This window comes from Epinephelus lanceolatus, chromosome 23 (assembly GCF_041903045.1).
Source record: "Epinephelus lanceolatus isolate andai-2023 chromosome 23, ASM4190304v1, whole genome shotgun sequence".
In the NCBI taxonomy this organism is placed as follows: Eukaryota; Metazoa; Chordata; class Actinopteri; order Perciformes; family Serranidae; genus Epinephelus; species Epinephelus lanceolatus.
Genome location: NC_135756.1, coordinates 35,548,611 through 35,571,092, shown reverse-complemented (window position 1 = coordinate 35,571,092; position 22,482 = coordinate 35,548,611). Strand labels below are relative to the sequence as shown.

At 40.5% G+C, this 22,482-nt stretch overlaps 2 protein-coding genes across 2 annotated transcripts in view; one reads left to right on the top strand and one right to left on the bottom strand.

Annotated features, from left to right (window-relative positions):
• LOC117246133 (zinc finger protein aebp2) overlaps positions 1-11,710 on the top strand; it is a 49,275-nt gene extending 37,565 nt beyond the window's left edge. The window contains exons 7-8 of the mRNA XM_033609878.2: positions 4,660-4,773; positions 8,527-11,710. Of these exons, the coding sequence (XP_033465769.1) occupies positions 4,660-4,773; positions 8,527-8,539 (127 nt within the window). The 3' untranslated portion in view covers positions 8,540-11,710. The remainder of the gene's footprint in view (positions 1-4,659; positions 4,774-8,526) is intronic.
• Positions 11,711-14,065: 2,355 nt separating this feature from the next.
• Positions 14,066-21,183, bottom strand: LOC117272900 (uncharacterized). The gene is made up of 12 exons (XM_033652050.2): positions 21,094-21,183; positions 19,774-19,813; positions 19,592-19,676; positions 19,162-19,311; positions 18,898-19,049; positions 18,628-18,764; positions 18,434-18,527; positions 18,237-18,348; positions 17,938-18,158; positions 17,130-17,301; positions 16,754-16,881; positions 14,066-16,648 (listed from the first exon to the last, which is right to left on the bottom strand). The coding sequence occupies exons 3-12, from the start codon at positions 19,671-19,673 to the stop codon at positions 16,331-16,333; spliced, it is 1,566 nt and encodes a 521-aa protein (XP_033507941.1). The 5' UTR covers positions 19,674-19,676; positions 19,774-19,813; positions 21,094-21,183; the 3' UTR covers positions 14,066-16,330.
• Between the last annotated feature and the right edge of the window lie 1,299 nt (positions 21,184-22,482).

Below are 22,482 nucleotides of genomic sequence, written 5' to 3'. Positions count from 1 at the left end.
ACACAGCCTGGAGGTGTGTTTGGGGTCATTGTCCTGTTGAAAAATAAATGATCGTCCAACTAAACGCAAACCGGATGGGATGGCATGTCGCTGCAGGATGCTGTGGTAGCCATGCTGGTTCAGTGTGCCTTCCATTTTGAATAAATCCCCAACAGTGTCACCAGCAAAACACCCCCACACCATCACACCTCCTCCTCCATGCTTCACAGTGGGAACCAGGCATGTGGAATCCATCCGTTCACCTTTTCTGCGTCTCACAAAGACACGGCGGTTGGAACCAAAGATCTCAAATTTGGACTCATCAGACCAAAGCACAGATTTCCACTGGTCTAATGTCCATTCCTTGTGTTTCTTGGCCCAAACAAATCTCTTCTGCTTGTTGCCTCTCCTTAGCAGTGGTTTCCTAGCAGCTATTTGACCATGAAGGCCTGATTGGCGCAGTCTCCTCTTAACAGTTGTTCTAGAGATGGGTCTGCTGCTAGAACTCTGTGTGGCATTCATCTGGTCTCTGATCTGAGCTGCTGTTAACTTGCCATTTCTGAGGCTGGTGACTCGGATGAACTTATCCTCAGAAGCAGAGGTGACTCTTGGTCTTCCTTTCCTGGGTCGGTCCTCATGTGTGCCAGTTTCGTTGTAGTGCTTGATGGTTTTTGCGACTCCACTTGGGGACACATTTAAAGTTAAAGTTAAGTTTAAACTGATGGTCCCAACCCCATTGATAAAGCAAGAAATTCCACTAATTAACCCTGATAAGGCACACCTGTGACGTGGAAACCATTTCAGGCGACTACCTCTTGAAGCTCATCGAGAGAATGCCAAGAGTGTGCAAAGCAGTAATCAGAGCCAAGGGTGGCTATTTTGAAGAAACTAGAATATAAAACATGTTTTCAGTTATTTCACCTTTTTTTGTTAAGTACATAATTCCACGTGTTCATTCATAGTTTTGATGCCTTCAGTGAGAATCTACAATGTAAATAGTCATGAAAATAAAGAAAACGCATCGAATGAGAAGGTGTGTCCAAACTTTTGGCCTGTACTGTATGTATATATATATATATATATATATGTGTATATACAGACTTTATCAATTCAACATGTGTAGCCATGATACAACAGCAGCATTACATGTGTTGCATCTGCAGTCTCTAATTCTGCAGATGTACTGTCTGAAGCCTATGCACCACTGCCATGGTGTAGGCTTTTCACTAATTATTTAAATCTTCTCACACTGTACCAGAATGTAATGGATATTGACATCTGTACTCCTGGTAGACATTTACCAGTTGTTCAGTAGGGATGTCCCGATCCGAATATCGGCCGCCGATATTAGCAAAAAACATGCATCGGCATGGGATCGGACTGCATGGAAAAATGCTGATCCAAGAAGTCTGATCCAGTTTTTCATAGAGTCCGATCCAGGTTTTCTGGCCAGCCCAGCACTCCGCAATTCAAGCAGTCCATTCCAGTGAACCGCTCCAGCTCTTACTATCAATCCACCAGGCAAGCATGCAGACCTATGATGCAGACGGCAGACACACGCGGAGGGTAGGAAGAGTAGAGGTCAATTTAGTTAACTGACTATTTGTTTTCTGCTCTGTTTTTTGAGAGTGATATTTTTATTTGGTTTACACACTTACTGTTTAAGTAAAGAGCACTGATGGCATTGTTTTGGGCACAATTAGTGAAACTGGAGCCATGGATGGACTATTGCTTGTTTAAACAGGCTGGCACTGACACTACTAAAATAACTGAAAAGGAAAGGCTGCATTGTTTGTTAAATGTCAACAATGTCTTGTGGTGTTCATCTATTTTTTATTTATTAGGGAGCCAAAGCACAAGTGTGTGGAGTCTTGCTGCTATTTTAATTTCAGTGTTAGACATTTTAAAGATTTCTTGTGTTGATTTATTTTCTATTTATTAAGGGGCCAAAGCAGCCAAAGCAAACCAGCTATATTTTTTATTTAATGTTAATCTTCAAGTTTAAAGTTTGTTTATTTAACCCTGTTAACAATAAACGGGTCAGTTTCTCATACCAACTGTTGTGGATCATTCTAACTAACCCGATTAAGTAGTTGTTCTTGTTAGAGTAATATCGCTTGATCAAACCTTTTCTAACATGACTGACAACAAAATAAGTGAATATGTATAATACGCGCTTGGATAGGATCGGTATCGGTATCGGCCAAAACTCAAGGCTGTAATATCGGTATCGGATCAGAAGTGAAAAAGCTGGATCGGGACATCCCTATCTAATAGGATAAATAATGAATTGATGACACTTTATATTTGGAAGGTCAAAGGTCAACTTCACTATGACATCATAATGTTTTGCATTAAACACTTTTCCAAGCATTATTCAGTGCTATATCTCAGGAACAGAAGGAGAGACATTTGGCCAGATACTGAACTGGTGAATCTAATCTTGGGTGTCCATCTTGAAACTGTGCTGATTGTGTAGATCTTCTGTGCTGTCTAGGGGAAGGTGTGTATGAAGCACCAATGTTTTCACAGACATGGATGTAAACTTGAAGAGAAACTTGACTGGCGTGCAGGGGCGTACAACCATGGGGCAGTAATTCTAGTTCTCTAAATGAGCTGTCTGAATACAGACATTGGAGGAGTTTTGCATCATATGCCTTTTCAAGCATGTTTGAGATGTTGCAAAATGATTTTGGGGCACTGCACATTTTGGCTTTCACAAAGTTTACTAGACTCTTCTCTGGTTCCAATAAGCTGCTGCTTTTAAAGGGTTAAAGGTATGCTTTGCAGGATTTTCCTAAAAAATAGTGTATCATACAGAAGTAATCTCTGTTCCTCTGACCCACTCTCAGGGTGTGATGGTGTGGTGGATTTATCTGCAGAGATTCTGCTCTCTGTTTGGGCACAGTGCTCAGGTGAGGTCAGGGCTTTATTTTCTTTTTAAAGATTATTTTTATTGGCTTTTTTTGCCTTATTGACAGGACAGAAGGTGAAATGGGGAGACACAGAGAGAGAGAGTGGGGACTGACATGCAACAAAGGGCCGCGAGCCAGATTCGAACCTGCGGCCGCTGCAGCGAGGCAATGCCTCTGTACATGGGGCGCCAGCACTATCCACTACACTACCGACGCACCAAGTCAGGGCTTTATAAAAAAGTGGGGACCAGGTGTCAGATAGTAGGTGTTTCTCAATGTCAAGGAAAGATCCTCAAACGGCCGAAGGATGCTACGTCCCCCCGCAGAAGGACTGTTCAAATGTCAAGGATCCTTCCGAGTTTCAGGATGGACTGAGTCCTTCTTTCAGAGAAATTCGAAGGATGCATGTGTGCATCCTCAATGGGTATAAAATCCCAACAATGCTTTGCACAGTACACAATTTGCTGGAGGGCGGGGCATCTTCAGTGAAACCTGCGCCAGTGGAGATTTAGATTATGTCATTTATTTGGATTAATGTCTCCACGAGTTTTTATCATCCAAGCGTGAAAAAGATATTGACGGAAACGTCATAATTTACACTTTCTAATGTGTCCACTGCCACATAATGAGATTTTTTGAAATAACATGATTTAGATAAAACATAAAAGTTTTAAATGAATCATTCACAGCAGAGATGGAGCGCTAAGTACCCCCCCCCCGCAACTGTTCACATGATAACGACTTGTTAACTGCTCTCATTCTGTCTGTTTCAATAGGTGTATTTTTGGGGGGAATCGCGGTGAGAATGGCCACAGTAAAGACATTAGAATATCCTGCAGGTCAAAGCATCACTCTTTTGTTTGGAGGTGAATTTATTTCAGAGGATTAGTCGTTGTTTCAGAGCAGCGCAGCTCATCAGATCAGATCTGTTCATATTATTGTAGCAGAGTGTGTGGTGGATCACTTTGAAACAACAGTGATTCTGTGTGTGAGTCTGTGTTCATACTGTTAATGATCATTTAGAACTTTTTCAGCTGTATCTTTACTCCATTACTCCACCTACTCTTAAATGTGATCCAGAAATATATTCTCCCTAAAAGTCTTGTGATTCTGACAATACTGATACATTTGTTTAAAATTGTACAACAACATTACAGAGTGCCAAAATGATCACAGTGACTGAAACCTCTTCCATCTGCTGAGGGTTAATGATGATCATGTGGGGACACTTGTTAGCCTGTTCCAATGTGTGTTCACTGAATGCTTGGGAGGACTCTTGTCTTGCCTCTGCAGGATCCTTCCTTGGGAGGACCCATCCTCTCAAGGAAGGATCCTTGACCCAGTAAGCAGCAGGCATCCAAGAGGATGCTATGAAAATCACAGACAGAACACTGTAAAAACGCCAATATAGCGAGGCAAAAGGCCAAGCAGGACAAAGCCAGGGTTGGCTTTCACTTTAACTGGCAGTACTGGATACAAACAGTAGCTGACAATTTGTGAATACTATACCCTTCATGGGATTGGCTTTTATTAGATTGCACCACAACTCAAGATCAACTCTATTTTCAGAGCTTGCATAGGGTGCTACCTAAGCAAGATCAGGCACTGGTAAAAAATGCAGCTTTTTACTGCTCACACTGAAAAATAAACATTAGTATGTCACATGTGAGAGGAAATTAAGACATTTCATACTTTCATCCACAGTGCAGATGTGAGGTCAGAGCCAGTAAGTATAAATATGTTTGTATTCTTCTCTGTGTGTCAGACTGCCAGATGTGTGGGTGAATGAGAGTGACAGACTGCAGCAGAAGACCAAGGTGGTTCATCTGTCTAAGCTACCCACAGACACAGCTGTACTCCTGGACCCCAACATCTACAGGTCTGTACCTTTGTGTGTGCATATGTATATATAGATTGTCAAACAATTCGTTTTTTTTTTTTTTGTTTTTGTTTTTTAAACGTTCAATAGTTAAAGGGAAATTTTGGTTTATTTCAACCCGTCTCCTATCGTCCTAAATTTGTTTCAAGTGACTAGTGACAGAAATAATAGTTAGCATGTTAGCCGTTAGCCTAGATACAGCCGTAGCGTCAGACCTGTTAAAACGTAATTGAACGGGCATCCATTCAAGTGCAAAGTTAGTCCACTAAACAAGCTTTTTTTCCACAAAGACCGCCTCATATCGTTAGGATAAATGTCAGAGAACATATAGAAAACGACATGTAAACGTGTTGTCTTACCTTACCGGTGTGCTGCCATGTTTGTTGTTTACCATTTAGCTAAGGCTGCAACCGGTCCCATTCCTTGCAACAGAGGTATTCCTCTTCTGTGGGCATTGGGGTACAGCATTCACAGGTAACGTTACACCACCAATCTCCAGAGCTAAAGCCTTCCAGCAGCCATTCCTCCTCTGTCGTCCTCTACCTGTTGTGCCTCTCTCTCTCTCCTCCTCCGTTCTTCAATTTCACGAAGCTCTTCGTCAGTGTATTCTGGCTCAAATAAATAAGGGCGGCCATCAAACTCTGCAAAATCAAATTCCTCCTCCACAAAGTCGAAGTCTGGCAAAAAAGTCAGCCATTATTCTATAAATCTTTCATAAAATAAATTAATGAACTTTTCAGGCTACTGTCCGGTGTTCTGCCTTGCAGCTGCTGCTGCTTGTTCTCGCGAGATTTCAGGCACGGTATGAGATCGCTGCTTGTTGTCGCAATATTTCGGCCGCGCTTTGGGAAGCAGAGGTAAATGGTAAACACACCGTAAGTTAAGACAACAACTCTGAAGACCACCTAAATGTGGAATGTTAATATATAGGCTTTCCACATTGAGAGTCGATGGCCGCCCTTATTTATTTGAGCCAGAATACACTGACGAAGAGCTTCGTGAAATTGAAGAACGGAGGAGGAGAGAGAGAGAGGCACAACAGGTAACGTTAGAGGATGACAGAGGAGGAATGGCTGCTGGAAGGCTTTAGCTCTGGAGATTGGTGGTGTAACGTTACCTGTGAATGCTGTACCCCAATGCCCACAGAAGAGGAATACCTCTGTTGCAAGGAATGGGACCGGTTGCAGCCTTAGCTAAATGGTAAACAACAAACATGGCAGCACACCGGTAAGGTAAGACAACACGTTTACATGTCGTTTTCTGTATGTTCTCTGACATTTATCCTAACGATATGAGGCGGTCTTTGTGGGAAAAAAAGCTTGTTTAGTGGACTAACTTTGCACTTGAAAGGATGCCTGTTCAATTACGTTTTAACAGGTCTGACGCTACGGCTGTATCTAGGCTAACGGCTAACATGCTAACTATTATTTCTGTCACTAGTGACTTGAAACAAATTTAGGACGATAGGAGACGGGTTGAAATAAACCGAAATTTCCCTTTAATCCCAATTAATCACATTTTTTATCCCATTTAAAATTCCATTTTGCATTTCAGAGTGTTTTGATGGGAATCAAATGAATGCAAAGAAATTTATGTTATGATCTGTACTTTTAGATTTATTTATTTCAAATCAGTGCTGCACTGCTACAACAGTGTGGTCTTAAAACCATGACTAAGAGGTAGGAGACAACTTCAATATGCTTATTCTGTGAAATAGTGTTTTTTTAAAGGATTACATGGTTCCAGTTGAAAATGAGTAGTTACTCCGATAATATTGTTATTACTCACTGATGTCCAGTGATCAGGATAGCATTTGGACTTTTCAGGAGTTCCAGTTCAGTTGCTTTCTGCGATTCATACAGGTCCTGTATGTGTAACCATTGTTGTAAGGTGTATGACTGGTCACAACATGGCAAACTTGAGGACGTCTTAAAGCATAAAATACTAATGCAGTGGTGGATATCTCTCTCTCTCTCTCTCATGTATGTATGTATATATATATATATATATATATATATATATATATATATATATATATATATATATATATATATATATATATATATATATATACAGTACAGGCCAAAAGTTTGGACACACCTTCTCATTCGATGCGTTTTCTTTATTTTCATAACTATTTACATTGTAGATTCTCACTGAAGGCATCAAAACTATGAATGAACACATGTGGAGTTATGTACTTAACAAAAAAAGGTGAAATAACTGAAAACATGTTTTATATTCTAGTTTCTTCAAAATAGCCACCCTTTGCTCTGATTACTGCTTTGCACACTCTTGGCATTCTCTCGATGAGCTTCAAGAGGTAGTCACCTGAAATGGTTTTCCAACAGTCTTGAAGGAGTTCCCAGAGGTGTTTAGCACTTGTTGGCCCCTTTGCCTTCACTCTGCGGTCCAGCTCACCCCAAACCATCTCGATTGGGTTCAGGTCCGGTGACTGTGGAGGCCAGGTCATCTGCCGCAGCACTCCATCACTCTCCTTCTTGGTCAAATAGCCCTTACACAGCCTGGAGGTGTGTTTGGGGTCATTGTCCTGTTGAAAAATAAATGATCGTCCAACTAAACGCAAACTGGATGGGATGGCATGTCGCTGCAGGATGCTGTGGTAGCCATGCTGGTTCAGTGTGCCTTCCATTTTGAATAAATCCCCAACAGTGTCACCAGCAAAACACCCCCACACCATCACACCTCCTCCTCCATGCTTCACAGTGGGAACCAGGCATGTGGAATCCATCCGTTCACCTTTTCTGCGTCTCACAAAGACACGGCGGTTGGAACCAAAGATCTCAAATTTGGACTCATCAGACCAAAGCACAGATTTCCACTGGTCTAATGTCCATTCCTTGTGTTTCTTGGCCCAAACAAATCTCTTCTGCTTGTTGCCTCTCCTTAGCAGTGGTTTCCTAGCAGCTATTTGACCATGAAGGCCTGATTGGCGCAGTCTCCTCTTAACAGTTGTTCTAGAGATGGGTCTGCTGCTAGAACTCTGTGTGGCATTCATCTGGTCTCTGATCTGAGCTGCTGTTAACTTGCCATTTCTGAGGCTGGTGACTCGGATGAACTTATCCTCAGAAGCAGAGGTGACTCTTGGTCTTCCTTTCCTGGGTCGGTCCTCATGTGTGCCAGTTTTGTTGTAGCGCTTGATGGTTTTTGCGACTCCACTTGGGGACACATTTAAAGTTTTTGCAATTTTCCGGACTGACTGACCTTCATTTCTTAAAGTAATGATGGCCACTCGTTTTTCTTTAGTTAGCTGATTGGTTCTTGCCATAATATGAATTTTAACAGTTGTCCAATAGGGCTGTCGGCTGTGTATTAACCTGACTTCTGCACAACACAACTGATGGTCCCAACCCCATTGATAAAGCAAGAAATTCCCCTAATTAACCCTGATAAGGCACACCTGTGAAGTGGAAACCATTTCAGGTGACTACCTCTTGAAGCTCATGGAGAGAATGCCAAGAGTGTGCAAAGCAGTAATCAGAGCAAAGGGTGGCTATTTTGAAGAAACTAGAATATAAAACATGTTTTCAGTTATTTCACCTTTTTTTGTTAAGTACATAACTCCACATGTGTTCATTCATAGTTTTGATGCCTTCAGTGAGAATCTACAATGTAAATAGTCATGAAAATAAAGAAAACGCATTGAATGAGAAGGTGTGTCCAAATTTTTGGCCTGTACTGTATACACATACATATATAATTTATAAGAAAATTTATTTTTTTCTCCCACAGGATGTTCTTTTAACCACTTCCAGAGAAACTTCACTGTCACTTCCTGCTAACCCAATCCTGAGGAGGAGATTGTTTCCTTTTCCCTTTGGATGCTGCTGGGAGTTTAATGACTTTACTTGTCATAGCCATCTGAGGCCATCAGTGTTTTCTGCATTAGGAGCTGAGTTTACAGGGGAGAGGTTGCTTGTTTTTAGGTAACACAACTAGACTGAAAACTAACTGACAGAAGTGTAACTGTAGACAGTTAGACACATGTAGAGAGAAACTGTCTTTGTAAATACTTCAGATTTGTAATATATTTTTATACTTTGAATTTTTTTACTGTACTGTAGATAGATATGTTTTCTGCCAAACATTTTTTAAATAGATGTTTTAAAAACTGATATTGGTCATATGCATATAGCTGGCATTTCTCTGGTTTGATGTCATTAAACTTTTTCAACCTCCATTCAGTCTGCCAAAAGAAGTGTTCATTACAGCAACAAATAGCACAAAGGAATGTGTCTGTTTACAGGAGACATGAGTGACAGAACTGACAGAACGCATGTCCCCAGTGTTCTTCATAAGAAATATGCTGTGGCAATGAGTAGCCTGCAATGTCAAACAAACAAAAATTGAAGTATACCAATTGGATTCAGGTCGGTTGTGCGCATTCAAAGGACATAATGTTGGCCTTCTCAAACATTGGTGAGACTAAATAAGGAAGATTCTCAAAGGATTTGAATGTTTCGTTTTTAACTGACGAGGAAAAACACTTGAATCTTAAATATGATTCATAGTGTTCATCATCATATGCTGATGCTCTGTTGAGATATACAAATCCACTTTCAGAAGCATTTGGTAGTTTTATAAAAATTTGTTTCACATGACTACATTTGTATTGATTTTTTTCATTCAAGAACTAGAATGCAACCCATGTCCAGTAATTTATACACAAATTGTGCCTATATAAAAAGTGTAAAAGTTACCTAGGAAATACAAAGATTCAGATCATGTGCAGGATAGCGAAACTCTTTGAATCGAGAAACCACAAACTTATCACTCAACTGCTGAGCAAATCAGTTCAGTGTTGTGCATGTACAAACATGAAAACTACCTAAAGACATGCCGAGAAGTCTTGACAGGATACATTATGAATTACTTGAGATGATACATGCATGTTGTGTCATTTTACATACAGTGGGTATTTGAGGTTCGTCACGGGAGTTAGAGTTTGGAAATTGATAAAGTAGCACAGGATATAAAATGCCAACTTTTAATCCACAGCAGTTCACGACAGATGGGCAAAAAGCAGAGGATGCATCTACAAAGGTGCAAGTAGTTTCCTGACAACTTGGCCAATGCCGCCAACTGGCTCTCCAGCCAGGAACCCAGACTCTCCTCACAAGCATTAGGCAGAGAGATGTCACAATACCGGAAGAAATCACACTTTAGTTGGTCACAAGACAGGGGCTGAAATCACTTTTATGGGTTGTAGGCCTAATGCTGCTTTTGAGATATTCAAATAGCAAAATAGATTGTTTCTTTATTTTATAATATATGTAAACATGTTAATTACAGTCTTGTTTCCACAAATTAAAAAGGACATTAGACATACCAAACACATACAAGCATCTGAAACAATACTAGAGTATTGCCTGTAGTACGGCAGATGTCCTGTCTGGTAATGCTAGTGATGTGTCGTTCGCGAACGAGCCAGCTCCGAGGAGCGGATTCTTTTGAAGCGAACGAGAAGAGCCAACTACCATCGGAGAGAGCCGAATCTCCAGTGGCTCCTGTTCAGCTCTGCTGAGAAACCATGGAGGCAAGATTCAAGATTCAGGATTCAAGGGGGCGGGATTTAATTTTGATGGGCAAACCATGCAGCCAATCACATGTGAGGACAGACTAGGATGCTCCAAAGACAGCCAGTGTAGTGATACAGGCCAGGCACACACAGAGCTACAGAGAAACCGGATATAAATGCAAGCCTGTCTGGAAAAAGTGAAGAAATGAGGAAAAACCGAAAAAGAAACACCATCTGATTTGTTTGCTGTGGTTCTGTGTTCAGTTATTCATTTAAACATTTAATTAAAATGTTAATAGTAGCCAAATTGTGTTTTTTTTTTTTTTTTGTACTGAATAAAAGGCATAAAAATAAGGCTTTTATGAAAACACTGAATGAAAAATTGCTTACCTACACACCAGTGGCAGCTGCTGGTCTTTCAAACAGGGGAAGCTCACTTTAAGTTTACATCATAAAATTTGTCATATTGTAGCGAGGCAGTAACTTATAAAAGGAACATTTAATTGAAGCCGTTTTTCAACCACACTCATGCCATAGAACCACAGCAAAACACACCTCAAGCTGAGCCTCCCTGGAAGTGCCGATTTTGTCGCATTTATCCAATGACTGTCTCATAGGAATGCTTGGAGGCTCCACGTCCACCGTCCTGACATGAGAATGTATGACAGGGAGGTCGCGTTTGAAAACTGGTGATAAACAGCTGACGTTTGAACATCATAGTAATGATGTTAAACGCATTCTAGCACACGCTTAATGCAATGTAAATTCTTATTTTAAATCGATTGTAAATTCAATAGTGCATATTTGACCATTTCTTCAATGAAATTTTAGGGGAAGTTCAGCCTCCCTTGTTGTCTTAGAGCAATCGCCCCTGCTACACACAAACCATTCGTAATTGCTAAATTAGGCTAAAATAGAAGGCTCTGAGTGATGCTAAATGAAGAGCCATTTGGGAGCCGGCCGTTGAAAAACTAGGTTATGCTATGAACTGCAAACATTGTTTGGCTTTATTCAATTTCAAGAAAAATTAAAGTTCTATGAAGACATATCTTTGCCATTAGCACAGACATATAGTTATGTGTATTCCACGTGACTGATGCAGATAAAAGTCTGGAGGTGTAAATAAACTGGACGATAAAGCTCTAACAGGCATCACGCATGAGTTTGTGGCAGACGAACACCGGCACAGAAGTTAAATAGATAAACTGATTATATATAGCAAAAACAGATTTCCAAATCCGCCCTGCGTTCCAAATCGCATACTTCTACTATATACTTTTAGTATGTACTGCAGCTGCCCTTAAAAAGTATGTAGCGTAGTATGCAGTATGCATGCAGTATGCATACTATTGGGACACACTACATCCGCCATCACATCCACCCTGAACTCCGACCCTCTTGCTCACCTCCGCCGCCGTCCGTAGCGCCACATTTGAATATTTTGTTTTGTTGTACTTCGGAGATGCAGCAAATCTCCTCTCGTCGAGCTCGCCAGAGTCGTGCATACCGTCGGAGGTGCCGGAGAGCTCTGTTGCTGTTATGTCGTAATATATGTTGTTGTTTCTAATAAACTGATGTGTTCACGTAAACAGTCCCAAGCCTATTATTAGTGACCTGTCTACTGAACTAGTTACCAGTAGGCACATTAACCCCCTTCACACATAGCTCTCTGTTGCTGGCAGATGTTTGATGTTGAATATATTTACAGCTGTGCAGCTGCTGGCACTATATTCTGTCTGCACGTGAAGCAGCCTTACATTCACATTACTTTTATTTGTAGTGTAACATACTTGCACAGTCTTACTACATTACTTAATATGTATTTGACTTTTACTATTTATATATTTACTAGTCTATACTGCTCATACCTGGCCCATAGTGTATTCATATTTAGTCATATGCATTCATTATTTATACCACACTTACCCCACTGCCTATACTGGTAGAATCTTCTATATTGTAGTCATAGTTGAACCCTAACACTGATTATACTATAATCACAATAAAGTTGAATGTTGTAACTGTGTTCTTGCAAAACTGTATGATATGTGACAGTATATAATCAGATCATTGCAGTCCTAATATGTAGTGTCTTAGTATCTCAAATTAAATAAACCATGTATGAAAGGAAGTGTGGGCGTTGGTTGTACACACAGCTCAGTCAGTGTGACGTAACTTCCACTGCGCAAAGGATTGTGGGTCAGAATGGCCAAAGAAGCATGCTGACATGCATACTGCGAAATATGACCGGATGTAGTAGAACATCCTGGTACTTTTGGCATACTGCATCTGACATACTATGTATTGGGACACACTAATTCTTTTTCTGGCATACTAAATAGTATGGTAGTATGGGTATTGGAACGCAGGACTGGATATTCCTGATCCAGAATGATATATATTATTAGGCTTGTTAAATAGACTGAAGGCTGCTGGAAACTGTCAGGAAACTGTCCGACTTGACCGCGGCTTTCCCGACAGTTTTCAGCAGCCTTCAGTCTGTACAGGAAGTCACAGAAACACTTAGGCTACATCCTGTCCCATATGATGTTAATTTATTAAAATTTTATCAGACCCATATAGGCTATCAGTTTGTTTTCAGTCTCCAGTTGTTTTAGTTACAATAGATTGATTTATTAAAATGCTTTAAAGGTGATCTGTAATTCATGTTCATGGTTCAACCTCCATTTTACATTAATTTTCATATGAATCAGCATCTTATCAGTTTGCTGCTGCAGAGCAGACCTGTCCCCTCAACTACACAGGCTAAATAAATTTTGTCTGACTAAGTTTCATATTTTATACAAGACAGCAGCTTTCATTACAGATCAGTCAGATATAGTCAGGGCTTCACATCTGTTATTTTAAGTATCCTCTCATCACACTGACCACAAGTCTTCGTGATGTTAAATACTTAAATAACTAGAACACTTTCATGTGAATATACAGTAGACTGTATAATTTTTGATAAATGTATTCAGTCTCTGACGACTAAACTTCACCATCAGTCACACAACATGCTTTCTGTTAACAGAATAAACCTCCAAATCAGACAAATGAAATTGAAATATGTGAAATCCAACAAAAATTAAAAGTTTGTCTAAAACTTCATATTGTTGAGTCAACCTCTAAACCAATCTGCTGTTAGATCAGGTGAGAGCCAGGCAGTGCAGTCGGTGGAGAGCAACTGCAGCGCCTGGCTCTAAAAACTGCGGCCGCCTTGCTCTCGCGATTTTATTGCCGTCCACTTTTGTAATAGGTCAGAGCAAGTTGGGATGAAGTTGGACACAAATTTAACCGGCATGCATTGTGTGCCGATCACCAGTGATCGAATCTGCACGGGCCTGGCTCATCTCATCATAATTTTGCTATCCTTGCATTCTCTTCCATTGATCAACAAACTAGTTATAGCCTTGTTTTCCTGTCTTTTTTTTCTCCAGCCTGCTGAAGTATGATGTGTTTTTTTCTCCCTCCTCCATCCATTTTGCCCTTGACCTGACAAAAGCACCCTGGGCTCTCTTCATATAAATATCATCAATTTTGGATTGTAGAAGCAATAATTTTTCCTTGTCTTCACTAGACAAATCTGGTTTGCCACAACACTGATTGATTTCACAAAACAAATTGCTTTCTTCTTCTCTACTTTTTTTATTTAATTCTTTACTGGAGAGAATTCTCTAATTTTGAATTTAACGAATTCCCATTTATTACAAAAACTATTTATGCTGTTATTACTTTCAATTTCAGTTATCATTTTTTTTATTTTGGAACAATAGTCTTTATGTTTTAGTAGGTTAGAGTTAAATTTCCAGTAACCTTTGTTTTTCTTTTTCCTAACACTCGAATTCAATGTTATTTCAGTAATACAGTGATCAGTTAAAGGAGCTTTGGAGATTAAAGCTTCAGAGATAAATTCCTCCAGCATATCCGTAGCAAGCCAGTAGTCAATTCTAGATTTAGCGGTACCATTAGGCTTGTACCAGGAGTATTGTTTTTTTCTTGGGTTTTGAGTTCTCCAGATATCAACCAAGCTGTTACCTAACCAGGCAAAAGGCAGCCCCTGCGTTCCAATACCCATACTACCATACTATTTAGTATGCCAGAAAAAGAATTAGTGTGTCCCAATACATAGTATGTCAGATGCAGTATGCCAAAAGTACCAGGATGTTCTACTACATCCGGTCATATTTCGCAGTATGCATGTCAGCATGCTTCTTTGGCCATTCTGACCCACAATCCTTTGCGCAGCGGAAGTCACGTCACACTGACTGAGCTGTGTGTACAACCAACGCCCACACTTCCTTTCATACATGGTTTATTTAATTTGAGATACTAAGACACTACATATTAGGACTGCAATGATCTGATTATATACTGTCACATATCATACAGTTTTGCAAGAACACAGTTACAGCATTCAACTTTATTGTGATTATAGTATAATCAGTGTTAGGGTTCAACTATGACTACAATATAGAAGATTCTACCAGTATAGGCAGTGGGGTAAGTGTGGTATAAATAATGAATGCATATGACTAAATATGAATACACTATGGGCCAGGTATGAGCAGTATAGACTAGTAAATATATAAATAGTAAAAGTCAAATACATATTAAGTAATGTAGTAAGAATGTACAAGTATGTTACACTACAAATAAAAGTAATGTGAATGTAAGGCTGCTTCACGTGCAGACAGAACATAGTGCCAGCAGCTGCATAGCTGTAAATATGTTTAAGAACAAACATCTGCCAGCAACAGAGAGCTATGTGTGAAGGGGGTTAATGTGCCTACTGGTGACTAGTTCAATAGACAGGTCACTAATAATAGGCTTGGAACTGTTTACGTGAACACATCAGTTTATTAGAAACAACAACGTATATTACGACATAACAGCAACAGAGCTCTCCGGCACCTCCGACGGTATGCACGACTCTGGCGGGCTCGACGAGAGGAGATTTGCTGCATCTCCGAAGTACAACAAAACAAAATATTCAAATGTGGCGCTACGGACGGCGACGGAAGTAAACAAGAGGGTCGGAGTTCAGGGAGCGATGTGATGGCGGATGTAGTGTGTCCAATAGTACTGTATGCATACTGTATACTACACTACATACTTTTTAAGGGCAGCTGCAGTACATACTAAAAGTATATAGACCTAGTAGAAGTATGCGAGGCAGCGTCTCTGCTGTTACTGCATTGTCCTCACACTATGGAAAGCCTAAAGTGCCATATATCGCCACTATTTTAACGCCACCTCTCTTAAGACACCGCTTTTTACGGCCGTTTTTTTAATTTAAACGACGCAAAAAGCGGAGTTTTACTTGTGTAAAGCGCCGCTTTTGCCGGGAGCCTTAAAACGCCGCTTTTAATGCGACAAAGTGCAGTAAAACGCGCCGTTTTTTTTTTTTTTTGGGTTTTGTTTTTGTTACACGGGCGTTGTACAGAGCCACAGTAGACGCCGCTTTTTACGCCGTAATAACTGTCCAGATGATAATGAGCCCTGCCCTCTGTTTAACACAACCAATAAGATCAATGTTTCTGAAACCAATCAGCGGAGAGCACAGCGAGACCAAAACAATGGATCCACAAGACTTGGCTGCTGTGTTGCTCTTTTGTATTGCTAGAGGAAATTACTAAAATTCAAAGGATTAATTACTGATCTGCATGAAAGTATAATCACTGTGGCTGGAAACGCTGTGCTCAGAATATATCAGTTTATAAAATAAATAAACAAAACCTTAATCATCGTATTGTAGGGCCTACATTTAACCGTGAACCAACCAGAGAACTACCTCTGTGAGAGACTTGGGCTTGCTAACTGTGTGTGTCAGCGTCCTAAGTTTTCCCCCTTTGCAGCACTTCTAAAAGTTGTTTGCCTCTAGCTCTGTGTCAAATAATGCCTACAATATTCATGGTACAGAGACCATGAATTACCTTAAGGTGTTTTATAAGGCTGTTTGGACTCCCATGGTCACTTCTGCAGAGAAAGCACTTCATTGTTTGATCTAAGCAGACACTAATGCATTATTCTTGCTCGCAATTCGGCAACTCTGGGAGTTTCCTTTGTTTCCCCAACGTCAATGTTGTAGATAGTTGTTTGCAGAAAAGTGAAAAAGTTGGCAAGGGCAGGACTATATGAGGTACCAAAGATGTAATGGGCCTTAAAGAGTTCGTCAAGGGCTCCCACTGAACCTGTTGCCTTACATGGTAGTGCGTACTTGTCGATGACAATGAAGAAGGTGTGGATGCTGCTTCTCGTGGGCCCCTGAGCGAGGAGGTAAGGCTGGCTGCTTTGGCTGATGTTATTGAGATGCTGCTGCACGCTGGTTCCAGCCTACAACATTAAACAGCAATATTTAGTGACCAATCTCTCACAATAGATCACTGTACATGAAACTGAGGTGAAGAATAGTATATTTTAAACAACTGTCTAGCATACTTTTATGAATTTGATGAGGTGTTCCACAGCCTGACTTGCCGACATCTTCCCTGGCCTCTTCCTACCCTGGGCAGATGGTGGCAAGAGATGAAGGAGCAGCAAGATGGTGGACATGTCACTGTCCCAGCCTACAGACCAACAAACATTAGGTTAGCATTAAGATAAGATAGATTATTATTTATTATATCATCGACATTACTATATGTGTAGTGAAGTGTGTTATTGTGCCTGTTTCCAGAAATAATAAAATAAAAAGACAGTGTAAGCAATAAGAATATAAGATATACTGTATATAAAAAAGGAAATATTTATGCTACATGTATGTTAAACTGGCACAATTACAAACAATAGTAATTAAAAACAGTCCCAGTCTTACCATTCTCAACCACAACAGTTGACTCAGCATTCCTCATCAAATCTAGGAGCTCTGTGCTCGGTACAAGTCCTTGGCTTTCTGTGATTACTTTTGCTTTGAGACTGGTGGGCCACTTTTCCAAAAACTTGTTTGCTGTCAGCTCACCAAATAGCAGCCTGAAATCTTGTTCTATCTGTAATACAAAAACAAAGTGCAATGAAAGGAGTGATGAGAGACACTGCACGTATGATGCCCACTGATGCGTGCCCACGTTTGTGGACTTGAATTATTTTCTGTTTTTGTGAGAACGTATTTTTGAGGCTTCCCCATTTTGAACAATAGGGGGCAGTAAAAGGCCAGGAATCGTCCCAGAGGCAGAGATTTTCAGGCACTTCTTCCTGGATTTCGGTACGTGTGTGAGAATTTGACTGAAGCAGCCGTGTCCTGCAAATGGTGACTTCTTCCCAATTTTCTCAGGTCAGTCTGGTCTCAAACTTGTGTTATGGTGACTTTAGGTTATCGTTAAGTAAACATTCTGTTTATATGGCACAAGTAAATAGATGTGATGCTGTTATGTAAAATGCCATGGTGGCGACACATTTAGTTACTGTGTAGTACAGGCAAAACTAACATTAAGATATATTTCTCTGATTTATGTTGTATCATGGCATAGATAATAAAATGTGTGTGAGAACTCAACTGAAGTAGCAGTGTCCTACCAATAGTGAGACATTTTCTCAGTTCACAGACACAGATACAACTGTTAACAGGAATCTGCAACCATGCTGTATGGGATATTTCAGTGATTCAACTAATGAAGATGTCTTACCAGTCCTGGTGTATCGAGAAACCGCGGGAAGACTGAGAAGACATCTGCTGTTCTCTTTTCATCGTTGACCATTGAATGACGATAATTGAAGGTAGCTTTCATCTTCTCACGGACAGTGTCTTCATCAGCAGAGTGTTTCAAAACAGCAATAGCTGCTTCCACATCCTCATCAGATAACACTTTGTCAGCAGTGAAGGGTCTGGGTTGACCTGGCCCACCACCTTGAGACAAAACACAAATTTATTGACTCCTGCCTACACAATTCATCAACATTTTATGTAACTGATAAATAAACTTACTCTTGGGAGATTTACTGGCAGAAGCACCTCTTTCCTCTGCAGTTTTTCTTTGAATGGTCTTCAACCGCCATGCAAGGTATCCAGAACCACTCTCTGGATCGTAGTAATGTTCCTGTGTATTTAAATACATGCAGACTGACTACGCTACCAACATTTCAAAGGGCATTTAAATGTGTTGTAAGGACCCTTTTGCTTACATATCCATGTTGTGAATATGGGTCTTCCAGATGTGGAAACAAAGCAACTATCTCCTGTGCGTACATCACCCTGACATTTTTAGGGGGGGATGTCCTAATGTATGAATTCAATGACAACAATCACTCAATTGGACACAATTAAAAACAATCCCATACTAACAATGTTCTTTAGAGCCTACATGTATGGTTCTTACCCATGTGTTTGTGTCATCTCAGCAGCAAGTATGTTTATCATCTGTCTTCTGGTGGCATCTTTCAGGGATTTGGTTTTTGCATACTCTTGCATGATGTGTTCACCGCCAGGCTTTGTAGTGAGGATTTTTTCAATCAACTTAAATGTAAACAAAATATACAGTCAGAAATGTTTAAACCATACGTACAATGGGGAAATTATAACATAAAAACACTCCCCATCAAATGGGATGAAATCCAGATTAAACTTAACAACAATGTCCACTACCCACCTCTTTTGCCTCACAGTTTATGTGGCATGGCCTTTTAGGTTGACTTCCTTCGGCAACGGCTGCTTCTTCAGGAGGGTCACACATTGTGAAGTTCAGAATGATAGTATCTTCACATGCTGCTGAGCATGATGATGATGATGACAGAGAAGCATCTGTGCATTAAGGAATATGAACAAAACAGAAGCATATTAAATGAAACTGTTATTACTCCCATCCCAACCTTTAAGTTCAATATGAACACATTTATGAATGGTCAGTTATTACCAAGTTCTTCATTGCTCAACACGACTCGGAACGTTCCAGGTGACTCCTTCACTATTTCTTCAAAGACCTCTCCGTCAACTTCTGTGTCAGATTGGTCAAATACCTTCATATCTGGCTGCCTACCTTCTGGTATGTTAAATTTGAGACACACTGAAGTAAAGGAAGGAAAGGGAAAGGGATGTTACAGTAATTGTAACAAGACAATTTCCTTTGATGAGAATCAAAACCATAACTAAGTGGAGTGAGCCTCATGTCTTCACAAAATGCTGTCAAGTTGAAACTTAAGTCAATAGATTATTCCCATGCATTTAAAGGCACAGCAGAAACAGTTATCAACTAAGGTAGTTCAGAAAGAATAGTTTATGATGAATTAAGTGTATTAACTAAGTAAAAGGTTGTGATATTGTGTTATCATGATGTACTCACTAACCTTCTTTCATGAAGGCATCCAATGTTAGGTCAGACAGCCTAACATACTTCTGCTCCCCACCGAATGACACACGCAGCAGCATATTCTGTTAAAATAAACAAAGGTAAAAATGACAACCAAGAAAAAAACAGTTGAACAATGAGTAACATGCTTACATTGTTCCATAACCTGAGCCTACTCACCAACTACGGTCCACACTTCTTACTCACTTCTGCTTGATTACTGTGAACAACAAGGCAAAGTTGACATAAATGACTTGTAATAAACAAATCAAAATATTTATTACACATATCTATTGAGTGAATGCTGCATTCTGATTGGTCAACATATTTTTTCAGACCGTTGTTAAGTGTACCACACCGTTGCTAGGGACGCCGCTCTGATTAGAGGAGCACAGAGGAAAAGAGGTTGATAGGAACTCTGCAGGATATTTGCCTTTTGTTTATTTGTCCCTTAACTCACAGCTTCAGAGTACTAGTGTTAGTTAAATCAATGACTTGTAACTAGTTACAGGGAGAATGGAGGCTCTCTGCCTTCCACCTAGCGTCTCTTGGCTGAAAACCAACCTTGTGAGATCAGAGCCTCCGACCCGGTGTCCTAGCTCTCGTCTCTGCGGCACCGCCACACAAACGTAACGCGCCCCGTAACCCATAATCTCTTGTTTATGACAGTTAAGACTACACAAATATACACATGGTAACAAGGTAGGCCTATATGATAAATAACCTTATCCACCGCTCCATGGATTGATTTCTCACCGGCTTCGTTGAAAAAAAAAGCACATGGCAACAGGGGTTACAGAGGAAAAGAGACTGGATTTAAACTATGTACAGATTTATACTAAATGACGCAATTTCAAAAGCATTTAAAAGTCGTACTTTGATCAATATTGTGTCTCAAATTATTTCACAGAGTGAGCAGGTCTTTATAGAGAAATAAACCTGGACAAGGTGAATGGAACCCCGGACAAGCATTAAGTTACTTTGCAACTTTATTCCTCAGTGAGAGCTAGCAACAGTAGTAACTGGCGTGTGCAACTTAGCTGTCTTTGTGTATTTTTTAAGGTACCACTTCGGCCACTTCAGAAAATGGCAAACCGACCTACTGACCGTTTGAGTCGTCGAGTATTGAGGCCACACAGGGGGAGGGGGAAGGGGAGGGGGGGCTAATTCAAGCTAATTCGCGGTTAGCTTTACTAAGGATTAGCATACTAGTAAACAACAACATAAAACGTTACTATAAGACAGGCAGCAAGTAATTGTGTGTACCAGCATTGAGGGGAGAAACACGCAGTTAACGGTGCAGCTTAACTCAAAATGTCGAACTTCTGAACTGCTAGCAAGTTGCTAACGTTAGTTGTATGGGACATGTAGTCGACAGCCATTCAACAGAGGAATGGGCAACATGTCCTCAATCAACATTTATGAACCGATAAAACCGTGTTTACATGGAAAACAATTATTAAACAATGTTATGAACACCAGAATGTTAATGTTACTTACCCGACCATGGCACGACTCCAGGCCTGCTCCAGACTAACCTCCTCCGTGTGCCGCCGGAGCGTTCAAGACGTCACGACTAGCGCGTAATCATCACTCTGTCGAGTTAAAGTAACACCGCATGTCTGCAGGATTTAACACTGACTTTAACTATACTCTTAGAGTGGGTTTACTCCCCATATAGTTGAAAATACTCTATCTAGGTTCAAATAGGTTTACTCTGAAATATTGACACCCCATTTTTTACTGTGCAGTTAGCAAGCCCAAGTCTCTCACAGAGGTAGTTCTCTCACGGTTAAATGTAGGCCCTACAATACGATGATTAAGGTTTTGTTTATTTATTTTATAAACCGATATATTCTGAGCACAGCGTGTCCAGCCACAGTGATTATACTTTCATGCAGATCAGTAATCAATCCTTTGAATTTTAGTAATTTCCTCTAGCAATAGGCCTACAAAAGAGCAACACAGCAGCCAAGTCTTGTGGATCCATTGTTTTGGTCTCGCTGTGCTCTCCGCTGATTGGTTTCAGAAACATTGAACTTATTGGCTGTGTTCAACAGAGGGCAGGGCTCATTATCATCTTGAAGAACGCCGTAAATAACGGCGTTCTTCGGACAGGTAGCGTTGAAATAGTGGCGATATATGGCACTTTCGGCTTTCCATAAGCAAGAAGCTGAAATAGAGAAACACAAGAGAGAAAGTGTTGCAGATTCTACTCAGAATAGTTCCACAGTGGGCTGACAAGATCGACAGCATCGTTGATTCGGTAGGCTACATCGGCTGGGTAAAAGGGAGGAAGGCAGACAGCGCAATGTCGTCATGCAATTCACAATGAGGCACTTGAGCTGTGGCGTCTGACCAAGGGATCTGCAGTATGCAAGCAGCTGAATGTGAGCTTCGCGGTGCACATCCTACCAGGTGACAGGGAGGCGAGAGCAGCAGCGTGGCCACAGATCAAGCAAGCCAGAGAAGCAGGTCAGCGGGTGTAGGCTACTTCAGAGGGCCGGCTGGCTACATAAACGGGAAAAGAATCGTGGTCCCCTGATTACATTCTCATGTAAGCTTATAAGGACAAAATGAAGAAGGGCTTTTAGGGACATCTCTAAGTTGTTCTTTAATGTTGTTTATCAAATCAGATTTTTGTTTTATTTCACTTAATGCAAGGGGCTTTAGAGACAGTATTAAACGAAAAGCAGTTTTTCTTTTTTGCAAAAGCAAGAAGCCGCACTGTGTTTTGCTACAACAAACCCGCTCTAATGAAACTGATGAAAAGTCCTGGACCAACCAATTGGGTGATAAGATTTTATTTTGTCATTGAACAAACCGCTCTGCAGGTACTGCAATTTCAACAACTTCTCTGGGAAAATAAGTAGGCCTACTTCCAAAAAG